Below are 23801 nucleotides of genomic sequence, written 5' to 3'. Positions count from 1 at the left end.
CTGTTTCATGAACGATCCCGAAAAAATTCTAACTCTCATGAGAAGCGGCACTACTTCTACGTTCACATAAGTGAAATCTGTCCAGTGTTTCCGTTACTTAAAGCACTTGTCCTATTTTACTGGATTTCATTAAGAGTTTTTAATAATCAACCCTCTTTATAACGGCCAGCACTTTCATCCTGAATGAGGTTTTTTAATTTTAGTACTGAAACTTTCCACTTATCAGTAAATTGTTGTTACCTATTGAACCCAATCTTTAGAGATTTTCTAATTTTGGGTTGAGTTTCTTTCACTGGTGGAACTATGATTGAAGAGTTTCAACCCCATCTATCTAGATGTTGTCCTTACTACCTCTTTCGTTAGAGGTTTAGTAAAAGGATTAGCCAAGTTATTACTTCACTTTACAAAAGAGATTGCAATAATTTCATCTTGAATCAATTGCCTTATATAATCATGTCTCAAACTTAAGTGTCTGAACTTCCCATTATAGGTACCACTGTAGGCTCTTGCTAGAGTGGTTTCACTATCACGATGAAGTGAAACAGGCAGTACACCAACCAGGAATTTTCTCTTAAACTAAGTTCACTTCTGTGATCATTGCTACGATATCATTGTCTACTGCATTAGCCTCTTTCTTAAGCTTTTTTCAGTCCCTACAGACTCGAGTGAAATATTCAGTCTTGCCGCAGACATAGTAAGCTTCCTTAGGTTTGTCGTTTTTCCTTTTTTAGATTTTCTTGAATTTCCCTTAATCTTTGTTAAGTTTAAGGGAATCAACTTTCTCATAGTTATTATTTTGAGATAACCTTTCTACTGCATTCACCTTGGATGAGGATGCACCATTAGCGTCATCCTTCTTGTCTCGATTACGGGATACTTCTTGTTTTTTGGATTTGTTATAGGGTGAATTCTTCAGATTTATGCAGTAGTTTCTTCCTGTAGTCTTTCAATCTCGAAGGTAATTTTACGATAATAGCTCCGACTTAAAAGGATTCAAGTAGGTTTATTTTTAAAGCCTTTATCTTGTTTATAATTAATTGTAATTTATGGATTTAGGCCAGCAACTGCAGATTGTCTACCATTGTGAAGTCGAAATGTTTGGCAATTAGAAATTTGTGTACATTTCTCTTCAGTTTTGTATTTGTATTCCAACGCACTCTAGATTTCTTTAGCTGACATGATCCCTTTGTACAGATCGTACAACCTATTAGAGAGAGCGTTGAGAATATGGCCGCAACACAGCAGTTCATCTTCTTGTCGCTTGACCCTTTGCAGCGACTTGTTCTGGAGTGTCGATGTCCTTTGCTTCAGGCAGAGGCTGGAGAGACAAGTCCAGTATGTAGAAGATCTTCAAAGCAGTTAGTAGGAATTTCAGCTTGTTCTGTCACCTAGTGAAATTTGAACCATCGAATCGGTCCAATCGGATCAGATCCTGGTTCATCAGTTTGACTGATGCAACACTTTCAGTGTCCATAATCATGCTTTAAGATTGTTAGAAAATGTTCTTTGGATACACCGAAAATAAAAGAAATAAATAAAATGTGAAATATTTTTCACTAGGCTGAATCACGTAAAATGTTACGCTGTCCTTAAAGCATGATTCGCCCCCTTATCAATTACTAATGGATTACTAGCGAATTGCTTTCAGGATAAGACAAGTCTTATCTGAATCCGACGTGCAGCAATCACGATGGGTCCACTATGGAACAGTTTTAACGCAACAGATCTATTTTGACAGAATCAGACACTAGAGATGTTCACAGTATTCTAAGAAGGAGATTTGGAATATATATGATGGGAGAGATGGTGTTGAGATGATGAAAATCGGATTGAAATGGTTCAATTTATATAGGCACTAGGTAGTGGACCGTTGCTAGGTGGCTATCAATGGTTCAGAACGTGCAAAGTGCGCCAACTAGAGCCACTACAGCCACACTGCCCACACCCTCGCCCGTGCTCGAGCGCGAGCGCGCGCGTGTGCGTGCGTGTGTTCCAGTGCTACGTGAAGTTTGATTCACCCTTCTCGATTGCAGATAGGTTACATGCGAATTGCTTTCAGAATAAGACAAGCCTTCTATCTTAGATTCTACATGTAACAATCACGAAAGGATCTACTAAGGAACTCGGTCAACGCAACTGATCGTTTAACAAATCTGATAAGTGGTCAAACTCAGTAACTCAAACAATTTTTGAGATATTCAACAATTTCTTAAAAGAAAAAAAAAGTTTGGAAATATTAGATTGGATTCTGATGGGATCTCTTGGAGTTGGATGATTCTGGACCAAGATAGTCTAGTTTAAATAGCATATGAGGCGTGAACCGTTGCTAAGTGGTCATCAATAGTTTAGAATGTTTGTAAAATATTTTTGACCGTAGACATTAATTTCTAAGCATTTTAGATCGTTGGATTAACGATATGACCGTTGGATCATCAAGGCCCATCCCTTTTCGGACCGTCTTGGCTATTGAGGCTACTAGTCATTCTCAAAACGGTCGACAATTTTGGATCCATTGATCCAACCGTTTCCAGGATCTTATAAAATTCAGGCCCATCTCACACTTCTTGCACCGCCATGCGAAATGCAAAGTGCGCCATTTAGCACTACTACAACTACACTGCCCATGTCCGAGCTCGAGCGCACGTGTGCATCTGAGTATTTCATCTTTCATTTCTCCAAGTAAGAAAACTCCACCAAACCGTCTTAGCTATTAAGGCTATTAGCTATTCTCAAAACAGTGGACGGTTTTGGATCCATTATCCAACCGTTTTCAACAACCTATAAAACTCAGGCCCATCTCACACTTCGTGCACCACTGTATGAAGCTACAGCTACATTGCCCACGTCCACACTCGAGCTTGAGACTACGCTTGCGTCCGCGCATCTCATCATCCATTTCTCCGAGTAAGAATAATTTTAATTACTTAGAGGTAGTTCAATGGATACAGAGTATTCTCTCCTTATCTCTCCAAGAGATTAAATGCTTTTATCAAGAGTGCCTCAATTCAGATGTGAAAGGGTTCTTTGTGTCTTCTCTCAGCATAAGTTGGGCTGGGTTCTTTTGGTGACTGATGCTATCACTCGTTTTTTTTATGTTTTGTTTTGTTTTGTTCTGTTTTTTTTTTTTTAAAGATTCTTAGAAGTGATGTATTCTACAAATGGTGCAGCTGATTTGGCTCGGTTCAGTTAAGCCCTTGTGTAATGGGATATCCACAAACACTTGTGTGAGGAAAAAGGCTACGGCTTTTACGTGGCAAATAGCTTTGCTTCGATGAGATCCATCCCGTCCATTAAGTACAGCACCCCTTGTTTGGCATTGATCCCAAAACTCAGGCTATTTCAACACTCAAATATACCATTTAAAACCTCTAAATTCATGTGTTACTGCCCACCTGAATTTTGGAATAGCTTGATTTTTGGAGAATGCTTTCACCTTGATTAGGCAAGTTAGATGAATGGATTAAACGAAATATATACACCACTGTGGTCCCCACACAACTAATGGTGCATGTTTCATCCCAACTGTTTCTTATGGTGTGTCCTACCTTGTCTTGGCTCGTCATGATTTCTGACTTCCAGGGTGCATGAGAGGCAGCTCACCTGATGGATGAGTTGGATATCATGAAAGTTCCACCCACATGGCAATAAGCATGACTTCCAGGGTGCATGAGAGGCAGCTCACCTAGATGGATGAATTGGATCTTATGAAAGTTCCACCCACATGGCAATAGGTAGGCTCTGTTGGGTTTTGGACTGTGGAATCACATAGAGATGGATCTAGGATAGCAATCCAAGAGCACCAAGCAAACACAACATCAAATACAACAGGCTCCCCAGGGTCCAGAATCTTCAAATTGTTTAGGGGTGCACAAGCTCAGGATCTACTCATGTGGTTCCACTGTAAGGTGATCCATCATCTCCAGCCCACGTTAAGCTCCCAAATCTCCCATGCTCTTCTTTTCTTTTTTCTTGGGTAATTGGAGATTACCTTTTTTCACATTGATTGTGGAAAATGTTGCTCTTCCTTATTAATTACAGTCTCCTTGTAGACCACCTGATCAAAAAGCCTAGGTCTATGAACTTAGAGAGGTTTTTAGGTCCATCTCCCATCCACAATGGGGTCCATCAGATCAATGTCTTGGATCGTTTGACCATGGACTAATACACAATTGATAGCATCACATGTTCAATGACCAATTATATCATGGAAGCCCAACAACTCTATGTTGTCAATTCAATAGTGGCCAGTTTATTTAAGTTCATCATCATTGTAGCATTGTATGAGCTGGCTTGAGTAAGGCCTTCAATCCTAATCTACTAAATTATGTTTCTAAAAATAGTATACTCTTGTAAGAGAGTTTAAAGAAGGGGGTTGATGTCCAATGCACAACCCCTTGTTGAATTCTTGCCAAGCAATCACAAGAAAAAGAAGTCAATGGGGTCTGTGGGGCCTACTTGTGTACAGCCACTAAGTAGGTGGTCCTACATAAGGCTGTCAATGGGCCAAGCTTGGATAGGTCTCGGCCTGGTTTTGAACTGTTTCAGGCCTGGCCCATTGACACTTCTAAAGTTGTTCTCTAGGTACTCTTTTTCTAATTTCTATTAGATCTTAATTGAATTCTAATATTTGAATTTAGAAATGAATTCAAAATTAAATTCAATTATAAATAAGATTGGATGAGACGGGATAACTCTTCGACCATTCCCTTTAAATTAGGATGTGATCCTTACAACAACATGCTCCTAATGTACACAGAGGCTTTATTAGAGATAAAGATAGTATTATATTAGATCCCTTTCATCTAGCCCATCCCTTATATGATCCAAGCCATTGATCTTAATCCAGAGCAATATTAACAGTAAAAGCAAGGGAGTAATTAGACCTCTCTACTCCAGTAGTAGTGGTAGACACAGTCCTACTCAACTTGGGAGTGGAGTGGCTAGTGATGCGTGCCAAGGGGTGGGCCCCACTAGGGATGACTCTCTTCTTCTCCATTCTCAGCACCATCATACACGAGCACTCCATTACATTGAACACCAGGAATTGAAAATTAACCACCCAAACCTTGTCATGACTAAGAACTAACAAGCTAATCTGTAATAAATTAGCTTAGTAGGAGGTGAATCTCATGAAAGCTAATCCAAACCATTATTTTGTAGAGTGACAGGGTTGATGGATCACCGGTCAATACTATTTCAGATTAAAAAATAAATAAATAAATCCCAGCAATCAATGTTGGATCTTTTGCTTGGATGTTGACCCTTCTTGTTATTCACTTGTTAACCATCTAGATATAGGCATTATTAAATTAGAAAAATAAGATTCTCGTATACAAAAGATTTTGATGTATAGAATTATAAAATTAAGATTGTCTTTAAGACCGGATTTTGAGGAATATACCATTGTCGGTGCTACAGTACAAAACAAATGGGATGGATAAAATGTCATAGTACCGTCCGAAGGGGAAAATCCGGTATTGGAATTGTGCTTCTTTTTTTTCGTTTTTCTTTATTTCGGCTCCTTTGCTGCAATGGTATATTCCTCAAAAGATGATTGTGATGCATACTATTAGATTATTTTTTTAAGGCAATTTATATAAAGTTTAGGATTTTCCAATCCTAAATATTTCCAGAGCAACCACCATCAACTTTTATCTCATCAAATCAACAGTCTGGACCGTTGAATTTAACCCCAGATCTAACCACCATAGTCGTGATGGATACTATTAAATATGTGAAGGTGTATGGTAGCAAACATATTCTTCTTGTTTTTTTCTTTTTCCTTTTCTTTTTTCTAGTTTAAGACGTTGGACGTGTTGCACTTGTGGCACATTGAGACATATGGGTAGTGGCATATATTGCACATGTGATACACTAATAAATATAGGGCACTTAAAAAGATGATTGCTGACCTAGGTGGCTATAATATGGAGCACTTCATAAAGAGTAATAATTTTCTTTCCTTTCTTTGATTTCTTAGAAATAGTGTTTCTTAAATATGGTCAAAGAGATGAAAAAGTGGTACAGTACTTCTAAAATATTTATTAAAAAAAACAATAATAGAGGTGTTATTCCTCTTGTATTGTTGAATGATGACTCTCGCTATTTTAAGTGTAGCAGAAGATCTCAAGTCTCCCATCTGCCTGCGGATATTGCGCTGAAGATGAACGGGGCTAAGCGATCTGCCGAAGCTGTGGGATGTAAAAATGCATCGGTAGGGGAGCGTTCCGCTTAGAGGGAAGCTCCCCCGCGAGCAGGTGTGGACGAAGCGGAAGCAAGAATGTCGGCTTAAGTAACGCAAACATTGGTGAGAATCCAATGCCCCGAAAACCTAAGGGCCCGTTTGGCCGGTCGGATTGGAAGGGATTGGATGGTATTGGAAGGGATTGGAAGTCAAATCCTAGGATTGGCCTGCCGTGCCAAACAGAGTCGGTGATCTGATCCCAATCCCATGGATCTTAAGACAATCCACTCACAACACCATCATTACCTTTAAATCCCATCCAATCCACCCTAATCCTTTCAAATTTGCCTAGGACGTGTTTGGTTTGAGGGATTGGAAGGGATGAGAAGGTTTAATCCCGGGTTTGCCCGGGCGTGCCAAACAGACTGGATATAGCAATCCCATGGATCTCCAAGCAATCCACCGGCAACACCATCATTACCTAGAAATCCATGCCATCCACCCTAATACCATTCAATCCTTCCCAATCCACCCGGCCAAACGGGCCCTAAGGGTCTGTTTGGGCGGTGGGATTAGAAGGAGGGTGAGTCAGGGCCTAAGATCAGGCCGAAAGGCGTAGTCGATGGACAACAGGTGAATATTCGGGATCACCTTGTACAAAAATCAGACAATATCCATCCATGAGTGAGACCATACTCTTATATTTTCTATTTATCAATGGTTTGGCATTGTTTTCTATGGTGTGGCCCACTTGAGGAGTAGATATGGGCCATATGGCTGATGTTTGCAGTAGGTGATAAGCATAGTAGGACCAACTCGTTGGAGTAGTCGGATGTCACGTGCAGTTATTAGGCTGAAAATAAACTGTTGGGTGCACTGTACCTTGTGGCCCACTCAATTAGACTTGAGACCTTTATATGTCTCTCTCTATACTTTTTTTTTAGCTTGTTAGTACACACGCATGTCAGTACACACACTCCATGTGAGCCACCCCCGCTGGGGATCGATACCAAGACCTCGAGTGTTGAAGCGAGGTATCTCCACTCAGTCTGCCAATTGAGCTATGGATCTGGGTGTGTCTCTCTCTCTATACATATATAGAGAGAAGCTATCAAACCAACTACTCTTGTCGCAAAAATTGATCCTGTACATATATGTTTACAACCATTTTTAACACACCCTCGTGGGTTAAAGAGATGTCATCATGTGTTGACGCTGTGAGTTTAATAATGACAAAATCATAGTCGCACAATATGTCTTCCGTCATAAATGCAATGGTACATAATCATATGCATACCTTTTGAAGAAATGAAGCGTCTAATGATACATAACCCAAATTCGCGTGGCACATGACCAATGAAGTGTACCCAATACATTTATAAAAAGACCTGCTGAGGCAAGGATTTTATTACAGATCCAAATATGCTCAATAAAAGCTGTTTCTCATTGTCATTTCAAAATGACAAATCTTTCTAAAGACATTTAGAGCTCTCGCGGTAATTACGAAGATTCTGAACATCTAAAGATCAAACTAGTATATTGAGCGGATGTAAAGCAATGAATTGATGCCCAATCAAGATTTGGTGGCACTAGTTCCATGAACATTCACGATCATGATAAGGGATCTCTGAAGATGGCTCTAATTGAGCCATGATCCAATGAGACAAAGCTTTGAAAATGATTTTCAATATGCAAAATCATTGCAACCATACTAGCAAGTTGAAAAATGATTTTAAATTTATAAAGTTCTTTCATGGGAAGACCACATAAAAGCCATGGCTGCGAATGATCATGAACCAACAAGAAAACCCATCAAGGGTTTTGCCACTTACAGAAGTTATAAAAGGAGAACGTGATGAAAAGTTCTAAGCCAATGCCAAACATAATTTACCTTTGCTACCATTATAGTATAGTAGAAATAGGATAAATATCCACAACTTTTTCTTATTGGATCCTGATCAACTGAGTTCTTAGTTGAAAGATCAAACATTCTAGTCACGTTCCTACTAATCATTCACTTAGATTATTTGTCCATATGATTGGTGCAAGTATTTATCTCTTTTTATTTATTCTTTAATTTATTTGTTACTCTGTTGATTGTAATGAGCGATATTTATAAATCAATAAAAGAAAACCAACACTGTTTTTAATCGTATTTCATTTTAGTTTATCCATCTTTGTTCCTTTGATTAAAGAACAAATACTTAAAAGACAAGATAAAAAAATAATCCATAAGGAATGACTAACCCCTATCCATTCATAAATCACCTGATTGTTGTTACAACCGGTGACTAACAAAGATAGCTGAGTCCTAAAACTTGGTTTTAATTGGTATATCTTGAAGTCACGTTCAATCAAACATTGAGTCAAGTACACTTCTAACATTGCACTTCCCTAATTGCATATGTTAACTGAATATAAGCCATGGTTCAAAGACATGATCTCATGTTTGATTGAATTGTGCAAACAGTTTATGCATTGAAATTCTCATATGCATCAAGATATGGGGCCAATAATTAGAGTTTGTCCCGGATATCTCACATATGACCCAATGAGTTGAACCATCCGTCTATTGGGCTACCATGGTAGGCCACGGATAACAACTGACTTGGATCGGGACGATTTTGACCACCCGCGGGAATTGAATTGAGATGTTTGATTCAACCCCACCAATTGAGATTCAGCATGATTGTTTTACCGTAAACCAGTTATCATAACACCCGCAGAAAATGAACAAAGGCGGTTTCAACCTCAATGGGTAGGATGAATTTTAGGGATGGAATACCTTTTGCCACGTTCGATGAAGTAGCTGGTCGCAAAATGACTTTGGTGGGGCCCACAAACTGTGAAAGGGGAAACTCATCACGTCTTCGGTTTGGCTGGATAAGAAGCCACGTCATTCCGATAACCCTGAACCCACTATTCCAACGCGTTTGCCTATTTTTTTTTTAGCGATAACCATGAACCGCTATTCCAACGCGTCAAAGCCCACCACCATCTTATCCCACTGCACATTCTTTTTCCTTCCAATATGTCACGTGTTGTGGGATATCCACTCCGTGTAGAAGGTCCGCTCCACAATCAAGATCGCCTTATGCGAAAATCAGACTTATCCATTCCTGAGTGGGGAGAGTGGGGAGAGTGACGCCCACCCTTAAAAACTTCCAAGGGCCAAAAAAAAAGTTTTTAGATCAAGCTGATATTTGTGTTTTCCCTTCCTTCATGTCTAACTTATGAACAGGTTGAATCTCAAATAAACATCATGGTGGTGGACATAAGGAAGGTTTCAACGGTGGCGTCACTCTCCTTGCTCTTTTCTGCGGTGGGGTCTACTTCAGTTTCGGATATACTCGTTCTTTGTCTCATGCCCTAAAATGATTTCTTCAAATGGATGGACGGTGTGGATACAAAACATACATCATGGTGGGGCCCACATAACTTGGTGACGTCACTTCAGTAGTGAGTCTCGCTACTCAACCTGTCAGTATCCAATCCGCGTTCAGATATGACACGTTGACAGGGAAAGCATGAACGAATGAATGGTTAGATCAATGATAGTCACACCCGTGTGCAAATTAAATGGTAGGTCCGGGGACGTTAGGAGAAAAAAAAAAAACCCATATAATATTAAATAAAATCCGCCCTATGGTTTTTGTTTGGAGAAAATCCTGTGTGCCGCCAACAGCCAAAAACCTTTGGTAATATAAAACCCCCTCAATCTCTATAACCTTCACAAGGAGAAGATCAGGTTACGTACACTAGAGTTTTGAGGTGAAGCAACAAACAAGTGTGGAAAATGGGTTCTTTGATGGCCGGTTGGGATTCTCCCTTTGTAGATCCTAAGACAGGTATTCTTCTTCTTATTCTCAAGTTGTCTTGGCTCATTGCCTTTTAGTACCCTCTCACTTACATCTCTCTCTTTGTAATCTCATCTGATCACAGTCAACTCTGAGAGGAACAGATCATTCACTAAAGAAGAGATTGAGAATTTCCGGAGGTTGCACAAGAAATGTGAAGAAGAAGAAGAAGAAGAAGAAGAAGAACATAATCCCCCACATACTCTCAGTCTCAGCTTACATAATAACCCCTCTCTGGTAATTGAGTTTTCTTTTCCTCAAAGAACTTCAAGCATTTCTGTATCATTGCAATTCATTTCACTTCCATTTCTATTCATCTTGTCACCATATTTCTTATCACTCTTTCCTTGCCTATGCGAGCTTCAGGAGAGTGGGAAGGAAGTGACACGTTATTTTCTACCTCCCTACTATTCAACTACTGAATTGGAGTCTGATGTTGGATCTGGAATGGAAAAGAAGACAGATGACTGGTGAGAATTTCACTTCTTTTTCTCTGCTATTCCTTTGGATTTCACCTTTCTCCTTTCTCAACTTCAACAAAATGGGTGATTGGAATGTGTATGTTTTGTATGCACAGGTGGACTAGAAGTAACTGGGCTTTCCTCAATGAGCCTCCACAGGAGGAGATTGATGTATCATCACACAAGTATGCGTCCCAGTATCATGTTGCGGAACTTGCGACCAAGAAACCTAGGCATGCCAACTGATTCTATGTTTATGTAGTAAAAAGGCCCTGCATTGAGCAGTGTCAACATCCATGTATTTTGTATATATTAGCAGAGTTCACTCTTTCTTTCTGCATCATCCATCATCCATGTACAGGATTAGCATTTTAGCAATGTATCTTTGCTTTGCATCCTTTTTCCTTTCTCCTCCTATCTTTAAATATAATAAACAAAAATATGGCTCAAAAATAGTTTCTTCACTTTTTTCCTTCATCAATGGAATAAGGAAAATTCATCAAAGCAATGGAAAGGAAATGCAAGGCAACTTCCACAACGCAATAACATTATCCCCAATCAAACCTCCTTTAGCTAAGCTCTGAGTTAACTTGCCAAAGAAGATGAGAAATCTGATCATGGTTAAAGAATGGGGCCAGTGGTGGACTGAATATGACAAGAAATCAGAGCAATGGCCATGAGATGCTGATGGAGCAATCAAAATTTCTACCCTAGTTCTGTTTAATCCTACATCAGTCTAAAGTTTCCCATATATTACTGCCTAATCTAATTAGTTGTTCTGAGTCTTTTGTTTTGTTGGTTTTGTTAACCTAGTTCACTTGGAGAAGCATGTTAAACCTTCATCAGGCTTCGCTGGCACTCAATTAGCTAATGTGCTCATTGACCATAAGCATCCATTAGAATGGCCACCTTGGATAGGCCATTGGACACAACCTTGATTGATCAATGGCCTGGACCATCCAAAATAGCCGGCAATATCCATCAGTTGGATGGTTAATACAATTTCAGCCTAAAATGAATTGTATGGACTACCAAAGAGGTGAACCATCCCCACTCAGGTCTTGGGCAATGGGTCATCGGATGGGTGTCCTAATGGACGCTTAGATCAATTCGTGCATTCATCAAGTGCTGTCGTAAGTTTGACACACTTCACCAATGAGAGGATGCATAACAAAACTGAGGTATTATAGAATGAGCAGCCGAGATATGGAACAATATTGTTCGGGCTTTCAGTTTGTACATGAGGGGCCCTTTCCAGTGATTGAAGCCATTGATATCATGGGCGCCACTGTGGATGGTTGATGCAAAATCAAAGGAAAACCCAGGTGGAAATGGATGGTTGATGCAAAATCAAAGGAAAACCCAGGTGGAAAAACAGCCTTTCATTGGAAGCCAACAACAAAACATCTACGAAGAGAAAAGCATCAGCTCTCAATGAGCCAATAAAAGCCCAATATTTTATAGCTAGGATCTTCCAATCCGGGGGATTTTTGGTGCATGGACTATCCACGATGAGTCCCATCACATAAACATTTCAGAATGCTAAACGATGGGCATGTATAACACCCCTAACAAAACCATTTCTTTTATTCCAAGTGAAGTCTATAACTAATTTGTACTCATTACTATTCTCTACTTCCAACCAATGTTTTAAAACAGGGACCAGTTTGGACTGGAACCAGCGAGCAAAATGGGCCAAGTTGATTATGCACCCTTTTTTTTAAAAAAATGAAAGTGACCAGGCCATCTGGCCCGGTTGGGTTTGTGCAAACACTCCGGGCAGTTGAATTGCTTGATTTATATTTTCTTTTACTAAAAAAGGAAAAACTTATAGGAGGGGAAGAGATTAGGATTGGTCTTTGGTAACTTCATTTACTTCTCCCCTCTTCCCTACTATGGTTGCTTTCTTTGGTGCCTATATAGCATCTACTCTGGTGTCCAAGCCAGCATCTAACAGGTAAGTATCTTCTTCATCATCTTCAGGCTATTATATAATGAACGTATCATGATCGTCTTATGGTTTTTTTTTAAAACTTTTTTTCCTTAAAAAGTTTCAGATATTATACATTATATAGTTCTGGCATAACAGTTCAATGATCCAACTGTTTGGGTTTTCAGTTTGTTAAAGCATGTAATGGTTCAACCATCCAGTCCAAATCATTGGCATGATGAGCTTCAGCTTAGATGATGCTTGCACTAAAAATTCTCTGAATCGGAAGATTCATACTATAGGTTGTTAGCCCTTTTGGTTGAATGCGAACCATTGCTGTATTTTTAACAGTATTTGCTAGGCCAACTGTTGAAGGATTAGGAATGCTCAATCCGGGAAGTTTATCTTACATTTTCTGATTTTTTTTTTTTTGGTATGTACAATTAATTTAAATATGCATCATGTTGGTTGACCAGTTGAACTGGTGGTTGGACCAGTTTGGACAGAAAAGTCCAGGTCTTAAAACACTGACTCCAAGAGTTTAAAAGAAAAAAATTCAACCATTTAAGTTCCATGCATCTTATGTTTTATCTTCTGAAGTACTACTAGTTACCTTCCCATGTAATCTCATCTATTATAAAGTATTTGATGAGTGATGGAAACAACAAATTATAGGGAGAATTCTAATCATTTAAACCAACGGCATATCTTCCATCTCCCCAATTCAATTTTGAGCAAATTCACTATGTGGTTAAAAGACGATCCAGCTATGGGGTGCCACTTTGTTTTTCACACAGCATGCAAATATCCTATCAATAGTTCAATACATAAAAAAGAGCACAGGGGTTTTGCTGCTCAGTTCTTTTTATACATAAATAGAGAGCATAAATCACCAAAACACAGATGCACGTATTTAAAATTTCAAGTTCTGACCCCTATAAAATACATAATGGTTTTAGTAGAGTAGAATTTGTACAGTCACATGGTGGCATCGTGGCCTGCATCCACTCCAGCATGTTTCCAAATCAAGTTCTTGGTTGAAGGCAATCCCGCGACCACATCCTCTTCAATTCCACATTCATTTGTATTTCTGATGATCTTGAAGTAACCATCCTGTCAAAACCAAATAAAAAATTAGTTGAATGTTCGAACCAACAACTCTTTCAACATGTTCATTCATGATGGGAATGAGGTTGGTATACACATACATCACCCCAGCTCCTGTTCCACTGATTTGCAAGAAGCTGCAAGACAGAACACATCCCATTAAACAAATATACTACAGGAAGATGTTATGGTTCTAAACTTGAGAAAGAGAACTAAGAACAAACCCAATAATCCTCTCCATCATCACTAGTCCCCCACCCAATTAGCTTCACAGCATGGCCTCCCATGACACCACCCGTAATGTGTTTGTAGACCCCAGACTTATAATGAGCAAAATCCTGCAACAAATAGCAAAAGTTAGCAAAAAAAGATCATGCAACATGGTAATGATTAAAAAAGAAGAAGAAGCAAACTTTAAAATATATAGCTTGAGTTTTAGGAACATGCGGCAAAATCTAATGTCAATCTTCCCAATCTACAATATTCTTCAAGGAACAAAAGGAAACTGCCAATGATTGGCAAATTCCCAGGTTTGAAATATTTGAGAAGGCATTCATTATGTGGCATTACTAATTACTTGTCATATTGAAATAATCTAATTATTGTCCATGTGATTGATCAAGATTGAGAGTTTAATAGATCTGAAAAAAAACGAAGGATAAAAAATCCTTTTACCTCATAAACAGTGAAGGAGACTTCCACAGGACCATTCTTGTAGACTTCTGCCATGATGTTGTATGGATCTGAATCAATTCTATAAGCATTAACACTGAAGTGCTTAGATTCCTTCCAGAGTTGGTTTTTCACTTGACACTTCTTTACACACTTTGGGGTTGGATATTCAGGTGTACAACCAGGGTGAGAACACCCAACATCATCGAAGTACGGGTCACACTGCCAGATGAGAAAACATTGAGCTAGTTCAGGTCTACCAGGCAGAAGCTAGCTGATATGTGATACAACTTTCCAAAGAGACTGCTAAAACTAACAGTAAGAAATAATAACCAATGTGCTCCATGTGGTTTTCTCAAGAGATGTTGACCACCAGGCAGAACTTTTAGTTTTTCTAGGTTGGGCAGAACAACTTGAGAATTTTATAAAGACAATCCACAATGAAAGACAAGGGGGGAAAAATAGGGAACAAATGCATTGTTTCACAGAAAGCATTTATCCTTATCTTACTTGTCCAAATAAAGAATAATTGTTTCTCACCCCCCTGCAGGAGGAAAAGTATGCATGCATATGCGATTTACCAGTTTCTTCTGCTGCAATACCCAGAAATGCAACTAAGGATATCTATCCCTAGAGTGATTAAGACTGCGTCCCAAGCAAGAACTCCACAAATGGGAAGTTTAGGAAGGCCATTAACAATTTTCTGGTTAAGATAAGTGACTTATGCTACAAGTATCAGAGGAAGGTTATAGTTAATATAAAAGGGAAACGAAACCAACAAAAGATGGAATAAAATAAGCACTGGAAAAAATATAAATTGCTTTGTAAGTGGACAGCGAAAGGCCAACAAGGTTATGGAGAGAGCCAAATCCGAACCTCTTCAGTAACAACACCATGCCGGACAAAGTAGTTCCATGCACGAATGGGATATCCCCCTTCACAACCTTCTCCACACATAAAACCACAGCATGCTAAGAGGTCGTTAACAGACAGGGAAATGTTCTGCAAACATAAATTAATGAATTGTAAGTATGGTTTCTTCGTCTTATGCAAGTACAGAGGCAAGAAGAGAAAATTTTGGTAAAATATACTATGTGAAGCAGAAGCTACCATGCCAAAATGAATGCAGAAACGATCCGATAGTGATTCCACTGCGCCAAAGGCCCAACAAGAACCACAATGACCCTGCTCCATCAGAACCCAAATCAATTGAGTAATTGCTAGGCACCATGGGCCTTGTTGAACGACATGATTATTGAAGGGAGGGAAACCAACTCACCTGATCTTTTATTTGGAAAGGTGGAGGTTGATGCAGAAGTTGGTATGCAGAAGTAGAAGGTCAGCCTATCATATAAAGGAAATAGAAATTAACAAAGATGATGCAAGTGACTGACCAAGTATTCTTCCAATGGTGCTACATTGAGGCCAAGCTGTTCTTGCATCAAATTGCTTGGGCAACTTCAAGGACTTGGGATGAGTTTTCACTGGAGTAGTATCCAAAGCATTCTGAGGCATTTGCTTCACTCCAAGGAGATGCCTGAATTGGTCAATCTGCATGGAAAATTGGCATGAACATAATGAAATTGGAAATAGCTGTATTATTTTAAACAGATCGAGGACTCACGGTGTAATTAGAGAATCGAGAATTCCTGGAAGCTTCCCATCCTGCCGTGGGGTTTGCATTTATCTCTTGTATGATAGAATCCTATAAAACAGAATGAAAAGGGTAACTCAGCATCCCCCAAAAGACAGTCATGACAAACCGAAACATTTATCCATGTCCCACACATTATTTAAGAAAGAAAAGCACCTGAAGAATCTCAGATGTAGACTGGATTTGAGGAATTGGTTTCCCTGCAACCACCTGCAATTATACATGATTAATGATTCGTTGGTATTATATGAAAGTAAAATGGGCATACTTGCAATTCCAATGAGTTTTGGGCAGAGTAACATGTGAAAGTAAAATGGGCATACTTGAAAGTAAAGTGACCAAGCATGAATTGTCACTTTTGAAAATTTACATATGGAGATCCCCCATTTCCCTGTTAATACATGCATGTTTCTTTTCTATTTCGACTCTGAAATTTTAACATAGGAACCCTTGGCACTTCACTACCGATAATTAAGTCTTTGCTTAATATAGGAAACTTGAAAGATGTAAATCCTTATCAGCAATTTTCCCTAGGCAAAGGAAACAGAGTCAAGGAGGATGTCAGCTCAGGATTCATTGATTGAATTTCTGCATTTGTTGCTAAATTAATCATCAGCATCATCATCACCATCTCAGCCTTGTTCCAAATAATTGCATCAGCTACATGAATCCTATTCCACCATTCTGATCTATGACGAGCCCAACCTTTAGTTAGACCATAGGTTATCAAATCTTTTCTTAATACCTTCATCCATGTCCTTTTGGTCCTTCCCCTTGCCCTTTTTAACTTGTACTAACTCATTCCTTCCAACTGGCACGGTTCTTGGTCTCCGTTGCACATGACCAAACAATTTAAGTTTGCTTTCCTTCATCTTATTACCTATTGATACTACTCCTAAGTTCCTATGAATGCATTCATTTTTAATTTTATCCTTTTCCGGCTTGCCACTCATCCATCTCAATAACTCCATTTCAGCTACACTCATTTTATGAACATGTTAAAATTTTCCGTTTTGTTCGAGTGGTATACGACAATCACATAAAACTCCATAGGCACATCTCCATTTGTTCCACCCTGCTTGAATTCTATGGACAACATCCTTCTCAATCTCTCCACTCTAATGAATTATTGACCCAAGATATGGAAAGTGATCATTTTAAGAAACTTCTTGGTCAACAATCTTTACTAATTCTTAGTTCTAACTACTATTATCACTAAAGTTTCACCCCATATACTTTGTTTTAGTCTGACTAATTTTAAATCCTTTAGATTCTAAAGCACCTATCCATAAATCTAGCATTGTGTTTACACCCTCCCTTGCCTTGTCAATCAAAACTACGTCATCTACAAATAACATACACCATGAGATCTCTTCCTACAAATATGCCTCATTAACTCATCCATAATTAATACAAAGAGGTATGAGCTCATTGCCAATCCCTTATGCAATCCTAAAATAATTGGGAACTTAGCTCTCTCCACTAGTGGTCCTCACATTTGTTATTGCTCCCTCATACACATCATTAATCATGCTAGTATATCCTCTTGAAACTGTTTTTTTTTTTTTTCTCCTCCCAACATCCACTCTATTAATTCTCTAGAGACCCAATCGTAAGCTTTCTCCAAGTCAATAAACCCGACGTGAAGATCTTTCCTCCTCTCCCTATATTTCTCCATTAATTGTCTAAGTAGAAAAATAGTTTTAGTAGTTAACCTCCCTGGATTTTTTTTATACATTTGTCTCGTGCCTTAGTATTTAATCAATCTTTCTAAAGTCTTATAGTATGGCTCATAACTTTAATCCAATGACCGTTAGTGTAACTCTGTATGCCTCCTTTATTCTTATAAATAGGTAGCAAGGTAATTTTCCTCCATGTGTTTGGCATTTTCTATTATGTGTATTTTTTTTTTTTAAAAAAAAAAAACAGATAAAATATTTTTTGATCTGTTGTTTGATCGTGACCATTGAATGTGCCCATCTAGATAAAGCCATTTCCATAGTGTGAAACGTGCCTCCGTTATCCGGACATGTAAAACGTCGCAACCATTTTTCCATATTCGAGATATGGTTTCGAGGCTTTAACAAGCGGGATCTGGGTTAGGGTTTCAACATCAGAAAAAGAAAAGAGAAACCGAGAGCTTCTTCTTGGTTTTCATCATGACTCAAAATCATATTCTTTGTAGGCGTAAGGAAAAATCTCATATTCTTTGTAGGCGTAAGGAAAAATCGGTAAGATGTTGGGGGGTGTCCTACTGGTGTTGCTTCTCCGCTGGGTGGGTGAATGGCCGGGGAGTTATATCCTGGGAGATAAAAGCGTCGACAACTTTTTTCCACCAGTACTATACACCGAGGGGCGCAAACTATCTCAAAGATAGCGACATGTACACGGCTCGACCTAGGTTCATCATAGCGACATGTACACGGCTCGACCTAGGTTCATCTGATCATACTACAAAGTGAGATCTAAATTCCAGGTGCGGGGTTCCTTAGCACAGATTCTTTTATGTCAATTCTTTTACTCTTGCACTATTCCTAACAATTTTGAGATAGTTTTTAACGTCCCATTGCTTTAGGAGATTCGAATGACAAATCTGTTCAACCTCAAGTTTTGATGGCCAACACTTCTATACAGCTAGCTGCGTGATAATACCCTGAAACTTTGTGTATCCTCCAACCTGTCCAATACTCCAAACTGATTTGGCAAGCATGCGTTTGGTTGCACCCAATATATCAAACTTTCATGATTTCATGAATTTGGTCCAACCAAACACACCCTGAACTACTTTCTATCTTAATTTGACAGTTAATAAGGTATTTGGCACCTTGGCAGAAGAGAATTTCAATAATATATGAATAGGCCGACCAAGGAAAAAAAACAAAAAAACAGAAAGTCAGCGTAGTATAATAACGATGATATCGTATGGTAAGGCAAAATATCAGCCATAAGAAAAATAAAATAAAATAAAAAATTAAAAAAAAAAAATCAAAGAAAAATATATTGCAGTGAATCAACAGCAAGAAAAAGAAGGTTGATGCAATAGCTGAGGGTAGTGTTTTATCAACATCCCCCTCTCTTTTTTTCTTTCATCTGCATCGAGATTACAACCAAATATCCACTTTCAGCGAAGAATCGATATGAAGAGAAAAAGGGACAACCGTCTCCCTATTGAGATGAACGGACTCAGATCTTTCAAAGCAAAGTGATTTACGGCCATGTCTACTATCTTACCCCCTGTTGGAAACCGTAAATCGTCCCTATAAGCAGCAGCACTAGCAGCTGCTGCAGTCTCTTCGATGAATGTAGAGAAATCCGCCCCGCCATTTTCTCCGATCGGATGCAACTGTTGAGGTGGGATCGGATATTTATAAGATTCAGAGAACAACAGGAGGTAAGATGCTTTCATTTTTTTAAGTCATCAAATTTCCCACCACTGATGAGTGATGACGCCAGACAGTATGGGTTCAACGGTCCTTATTACTCCCACGTGACGATGGCGCCGTTAGATTACTTTACTCTTTCCCTTCCCGTCATCTCTCTAACAATATCTATTAAACGGACGGTTCTGATGCTCCAATCAGCACTCCATGAAGGCCCATTCATCGAAAGAGAATCTTTCTGATATGAGAGTTGTCGCACTTTCAACTTCGGTGATGATATACGGTTGAGCTGGAATACGTGGCCACGTTATGTTACAATCGGGTCCGTCCATCCATTTGGGGCCTATCATAGATGGTTTATCTTTAAAAAATTTCAAACCGACTAGACTATCCTACCTGTAACTTTTCTTCAATATACGCCACTGAATATTTACAGTTAAACCATTGATTTTCCACCGTCTCTATAATGTCTACCGATCAGATGGATATAATTATCTTAAAGTGTGTAATCTTTGATGTATGTGCCATCCATGCCGAGGCCAAGTATAAGGATGGATATGACTGGTATATGATCCTGCCACGTATATTTCGGATAGGGGGATCTACCATATTCCGGTTCTCCCAGATCTACTGTATCATCTCGACCAGCGAACGGCGATTGCGTGCCGTCTAAGGATTCCTGCGCAGATAGTCTCCTTAGTAATCAATTAAAAATCCCCATTTCCTACATGCGGGGCCCACCGCAATAGACAGCGTGCGTTGGATGGAATAAAATTATGGGAGCGGATTACGTGCGGCCCCGGCCTCACCAAGGACAGTGCGGCCCTTGCCGTGGGGCCCACATTAAAGTATGTACTGTACATCCACGCCGTCCATCCGTTTTTCATATTATTTTAGGGATGAAATGAGGTGGACCATACTGTAAGAAACAGTGGTGGTTGAACGCTCTACCATTAAACAATTCCTAGCGCCCACCTTTAATGTTTTCGTAATTTTATTTCCCATCCAAGCTGTTGATAAGGTCACACAAACTGGATTAAAGGGGAAATAAATATCAGTTTGATTTAAAACTTTTATGACCCACAAAATTTTTTTAATGGTCAATCACCACTCTTTCTTATGTTAGGGTCCACCTGAGATATTGATCTGCTTCCTTTTTGGGATTATAAACTAAAATGATATGAAAAATCGTATAGACGGTGTGGATATAAAATAAATTAACCAAGATGGGCCCCTCCATAAGAGCCATACCGTCTGAGGTTAGGTGGGGGCTGCACCTAATCCGCTACCTAATTCTAGGGGCGCGCTCGAGCGCTAAAAGCTTACCGTGGTACCGGGAAGATGTGGGGCCCAAGTGATGTATGAATGCCATCCAACCTGTCCATCAGATGAGTGACCTCATATCACCTCTAGGTACCAAAATTCAGAGATATCCATCTCCAAAGTGGGCGGAAACAAATGAAATTTCATTTGAGAGAATTCGCTCACCCTTATTCAAACAGCATCCCATTTGAATCTCAAAACAGTCTGATTTTCAGCTTAACCCTTCATCCATACCAGATGAAGGATATGAATGGGATAGATTTTATATAACTAACATGTCAAGCTCTCCATGAAAATCAATGGTGGACGTTCGCTCCTAATTTGTTTCATGTGGTGGGGAAAAAATGATTTACGGATCAACCGGATTTTAGGGTTATGGAGGTAACATAATTGAAGCATATGATTGGACAGGCTGGATTTCTTCCATGTATCACTTAGGGCCCCACATCTGCCTGTTGCTACCGTAGCTTGCGTTAGTACTGGTAGCACTGGAGCGCGCGCCCATGAATTTCGGTTAGGACTGTGAGTCAACAGGCCGGGCCTGGAATAGGTCTCGGCCCGGATTTTGAGTGGTTTCGGGCCGAGCTTTCGGGCCTTCCCGTTTTTCAAAATTCTGTTTTGCAGGCTTGAGCCCGGCCGATTGACACCCTTAATTATGACTTGGATAAGGTCGACTCGTGTTCCCGACGCAATCCCAGAGGTAGTGCGGTGATCTGCAGGGCGCTGTGGGGCCTACCTTGATGTAATTTGTTTATATCCACACCGTTTATCCAGTTTTTCAACTCATTTTAGGACATCACCTAGAAAATAAAGCGAATCGGAAGCTCAAGTGGACCTACCATAGGAAATAGAGGAGATTGAACGCTCACAATTAAAAACTTCTTTCGAGTCACAAAAGTTTTGGATGAACCTGATATTTGTGTTTTCCCTTCATCCAGAGCTGCGTGACATTATAAACAGGTTGGATGGAAAATAAACATTACGGTGGAGTTCAGGAAAGTTTCAACGGTGGGTGTCATTATTCCAACTTTTTCCTGGGGTGTGGTCCAATTGAAATTAGGATCTGCTTCATTTTTTGAAAAGATTTTCTAAAATGAGCTGAAAAAATGGATGGATGGAGTGGATATAAAATTCATACATCAAGGTGGCCCCGCAGAAACTAACACATCACCACATCAGTGCTGGGGTAGGTGGGCAACACCACCTAATCCGCGTCCTAAATTATGGGGAGCCGTTTAGGTGCGGCCCGGCCTCACCCAAGACGGTGCATCGTTTACTTTTAGACCCACTTTGATGCATGTATCGTATATCCACACCGTCCATCTGTTTTAACATATCATTTTATGATATTATAAGATAAAATAAAAAATGAAGTATATTCAAATCTCAGGTTGATCATAAACAGGGTGAATGAACATTAAAATTTTATAATGAGTTACGAAAGTTTTGGATCAAGATGATGTTTGATTTAACCCTTCATCCAAGTTTATCCGACCTTATCAAAAGGTTGTACGGTAAATAAACATTAAGGTAGTTTCCAGTAATTTTTTTAATCGGTGGAACGTTCAATCAACCCTGTTTCTAATAGTAGCCACCTGAGATTTGGATCTGCTTCAGTTTTTTAGTATAATTTTCTAAAATGATCTGAAAAAACGAATGGACAGTGTGGATATGGAATACATGAATCAATGGTAGGCCCCACACCAAGGGCCGCACCGTCCTGAGTGCTTGGGGGCGCACCTAATCCGCTCCCCAATTCATGGTAAGCAGAAATGATGATGTCTGCCTCTTCTTTACGGACGCGGATTTAGTGGTGACCCTGTCTACACAGACTTCCTTGGTGGCGCGAAGGGCTCTGTTGGGCCACAGCGTATTTACTTTATCCACACTGGACGCGGGTTGCGTCCTACGCCTGCCCGTCTCTAGCCCCGAGTAGCCTCGAATGGGCCTGTTGGTGGGCCCACCGTGACGTATCTGTTTATCGAGTCCGGATCCTCTGTTATCAGGTCAACAGAGAATTCCTATTACCCTAATGGTTTGGCGTCCGAAGCTGTTTTATATATTTTTTATTTTTTTAGTGAGTGGTGACGTGGACCAATGAGAAGTTGGGTATCAGGAATTCTCTGTTGACTTGATAACAGAGGATCCGGACTCATCTGTTTATCGAGTCCGGATCCTCTGTTATCAGGTCAACAGAGAATTCCTGTTACCCTAATGTTTTGGTGTCCAAAGTTGTTTTTTATTATTTTTTATTTTTTTAGTGAGTGGTGACGTGGACCAATGGGAATTAGGCTATCAGCAATTCTCTGATGACCTGACCTGTCATTTCAAGGCAGAAATACAAAAAAACATTAAGGGAGATTATCACTCCACCACATGTGACTCTTGCATTTATTGTAATTGGCTTTTAATGCTTTATGCATTTAATGTATCCAAGCTTATTATTTGGTTTGGTCCACTCGAGCGTTGGATGTGTTGATTTTTTTCTTTTTTCATGCATTAAAATGATCTGACGAAAGGAATGGACGCTCGGATTAACAGATACATCAAGGTGGGCATACCCACAGAACTGTCCGTTCAGGGTTAGAGACGAGAGGGATGGGACGCAATCCGCGTCAATCCATTTTTCCAGCCCATTTTAGGCCGTGAGCCCAGAATTTAAACGTATCCGAAGCTCAAGTGCTTTAAGATGAAGGGAAGGACGTGATATGAGCACAGCCATAGTCAGGAGATAACTGTTCTGAATTCTTCTCTCGACTCTTCTCGTAGAAATTGGGCGCAACGCCAAACGGATGAAGAGTTCAAACTAAAACTCATCATAAAAACGGAAATCGAACGGGGATATGATGGTATTTTGCAAATTCCGTGGTCCACATCACTTATGTCGTTAACCAGGCTTTTTCTGATCCATCTTAGCCATAAAAGTGTCCGTGTGACCCCCTCTACTTCAGTTTATGAATTCTGAGTACAAATCACAGCCACACATTTTCTATATCCTGCCATGTTGTCTACATGATTCAAGAAATAGACCGATCGGGAGGATTTTAGGGCTCACACACTCGTAATCGGCACTCGCAACTGTATACTTTTGTTTATTTTAACTCAAGTTAGGCCATCCCAATAGTGGGTCCTACTTTTAGATAATTGTAACCAATAATTACGATGAACAGATGCGACAAATGGCTGCTCAGTCAACAGCCAATGGACGTCTATAATGAAAAGCAGTCAGATTT

At 39.6% G+C, this 23801-nt stretch overlaps 2 protein-coding genes across 2 annotated transcripts; one reads left to right on the top strand and one right to left on the bottom strand.

Annotated features, from left to right (window-relative positions):
- The first annotated feature begins 9874 nt into the window (after nucleotides 1-9874).
- On the top strand, nucleotides 9875-10900 carry LOC131224810 (uncharacterized). Its single transcript, XM_058220211.1, has 4 exons — nucleotides 9875-10032; nucleotides 10127-10278; nucleotides 10408-10511; nucleotides 10619-10900. The coding sequence occupies exons 1-4, from the start codon at nucleotides 9981-9983 to the stop codon at nucleotides 10746-10748; spliced, it is 438 nt and encodes a 145-aa protein (XP_058076194.1). The 5' UTR covers nucleotides 9875-9980; the 3' UTR covers nucleotides 10749-10900.
- A 2255-nt stretch (nucleotides 10901-13155) lies between these two features.
- LOC131224811 (cathepsin B-like protease 3) lies at nucleotides 13156-19260 on the bottom strand. The gene is made up of 11 exons (XM_058220213.1): nucleotides 19097-19260; nucleotides 16022-16075; nucleotides 15836-15916; nucleotides 15606-15762; nucleotides 15491-15495; nucleotides 15322-15396; nucleotides 15088-15213; nucleotides 14215-14433; nucleotides 13764-13877; nucleotides 13641-13676; nucleotides 13156-13545 (listed from the first exon to the last, which is right to left on the bottom strand). Exons 1-11 carry the CDS (start codon nucleotides 19187-19189, stop codon nucleotides 13411-13413), a joined length of 1095 nt encoding a protein of 364 aa, XP_058076196.1. The 5' UTR covers nucleotides 19190-19260; the 3' UTR covers nucleotides 13156-13410.
- Between the last annotated feature and the right edge of the window lie 4541 nt (nucleotides 19261-23801).

The sequence above is a fragment of the Magnolia sinica genome, chromosome 14 (assembly GCF_029962835.1).
Source record: "Magnolia sinica isolate HGM2019 chromosome 14, MsV1, whole genome shotgun sequence".
NCBI classification, from domain to species: domain Eukaryota; kingdom Viridiplantae; phylum Streptophyta; class Magnoliopsida; order Magnoliales; family Magnoliaceae; genus Magnolia; species Magnolia sinica.
This window is presented reverse-complemented; position numbering and strand designations above follow the sequence as displayed.

Excerpts from the sequence above, each read along its gene's own strand:
- LOC131224810 (XM_058220211.1), top strand. The coding sequence starts at position 9,981 with ATGGGTTCTTTGATGGCCGGTTGGGATTCTCCCTTTGTAGATCCTAAG. Across the intron at positions 10,033-10,126 it reads CTTTGTAGATCCTAAGACAG|TCAACTCTGAGAGGAACAGA; the intron begins GTATTCTTCTTC and ends ATCTGATCACAG. Across the intron at positions 10,512-10,618 it reads GAAAAGAAGACAGATGACTG|GTGGACTAGAAGTAACTGGG; the intron begins GTGAGAATTTCA and ends TTGTATGCACAG.
- LOC131224811 (XM_058220213.1), bottom strand. The coding sequence starts at position 19,189 with ATGGCGGGGCGGATTTCTCTACATTCATCGAAGAGACTGCAGCAGCTG. Across the intron at positions 13,878-14,214 it reads TCTCCTTCACTGTTTATGAG|GATTTTGCTCATTATAAGTC; the intron begins GTAAAAGGATTT and ends TATTTGTTGCAG. Across the intron at positions 13,546-13,640 it reads GGAACAGGAGCTGGGGTGAT|GATGGTTACTTCAAGATCAT; the intron begins GTATGTGTATAC and ends TGGTTTTGACAG.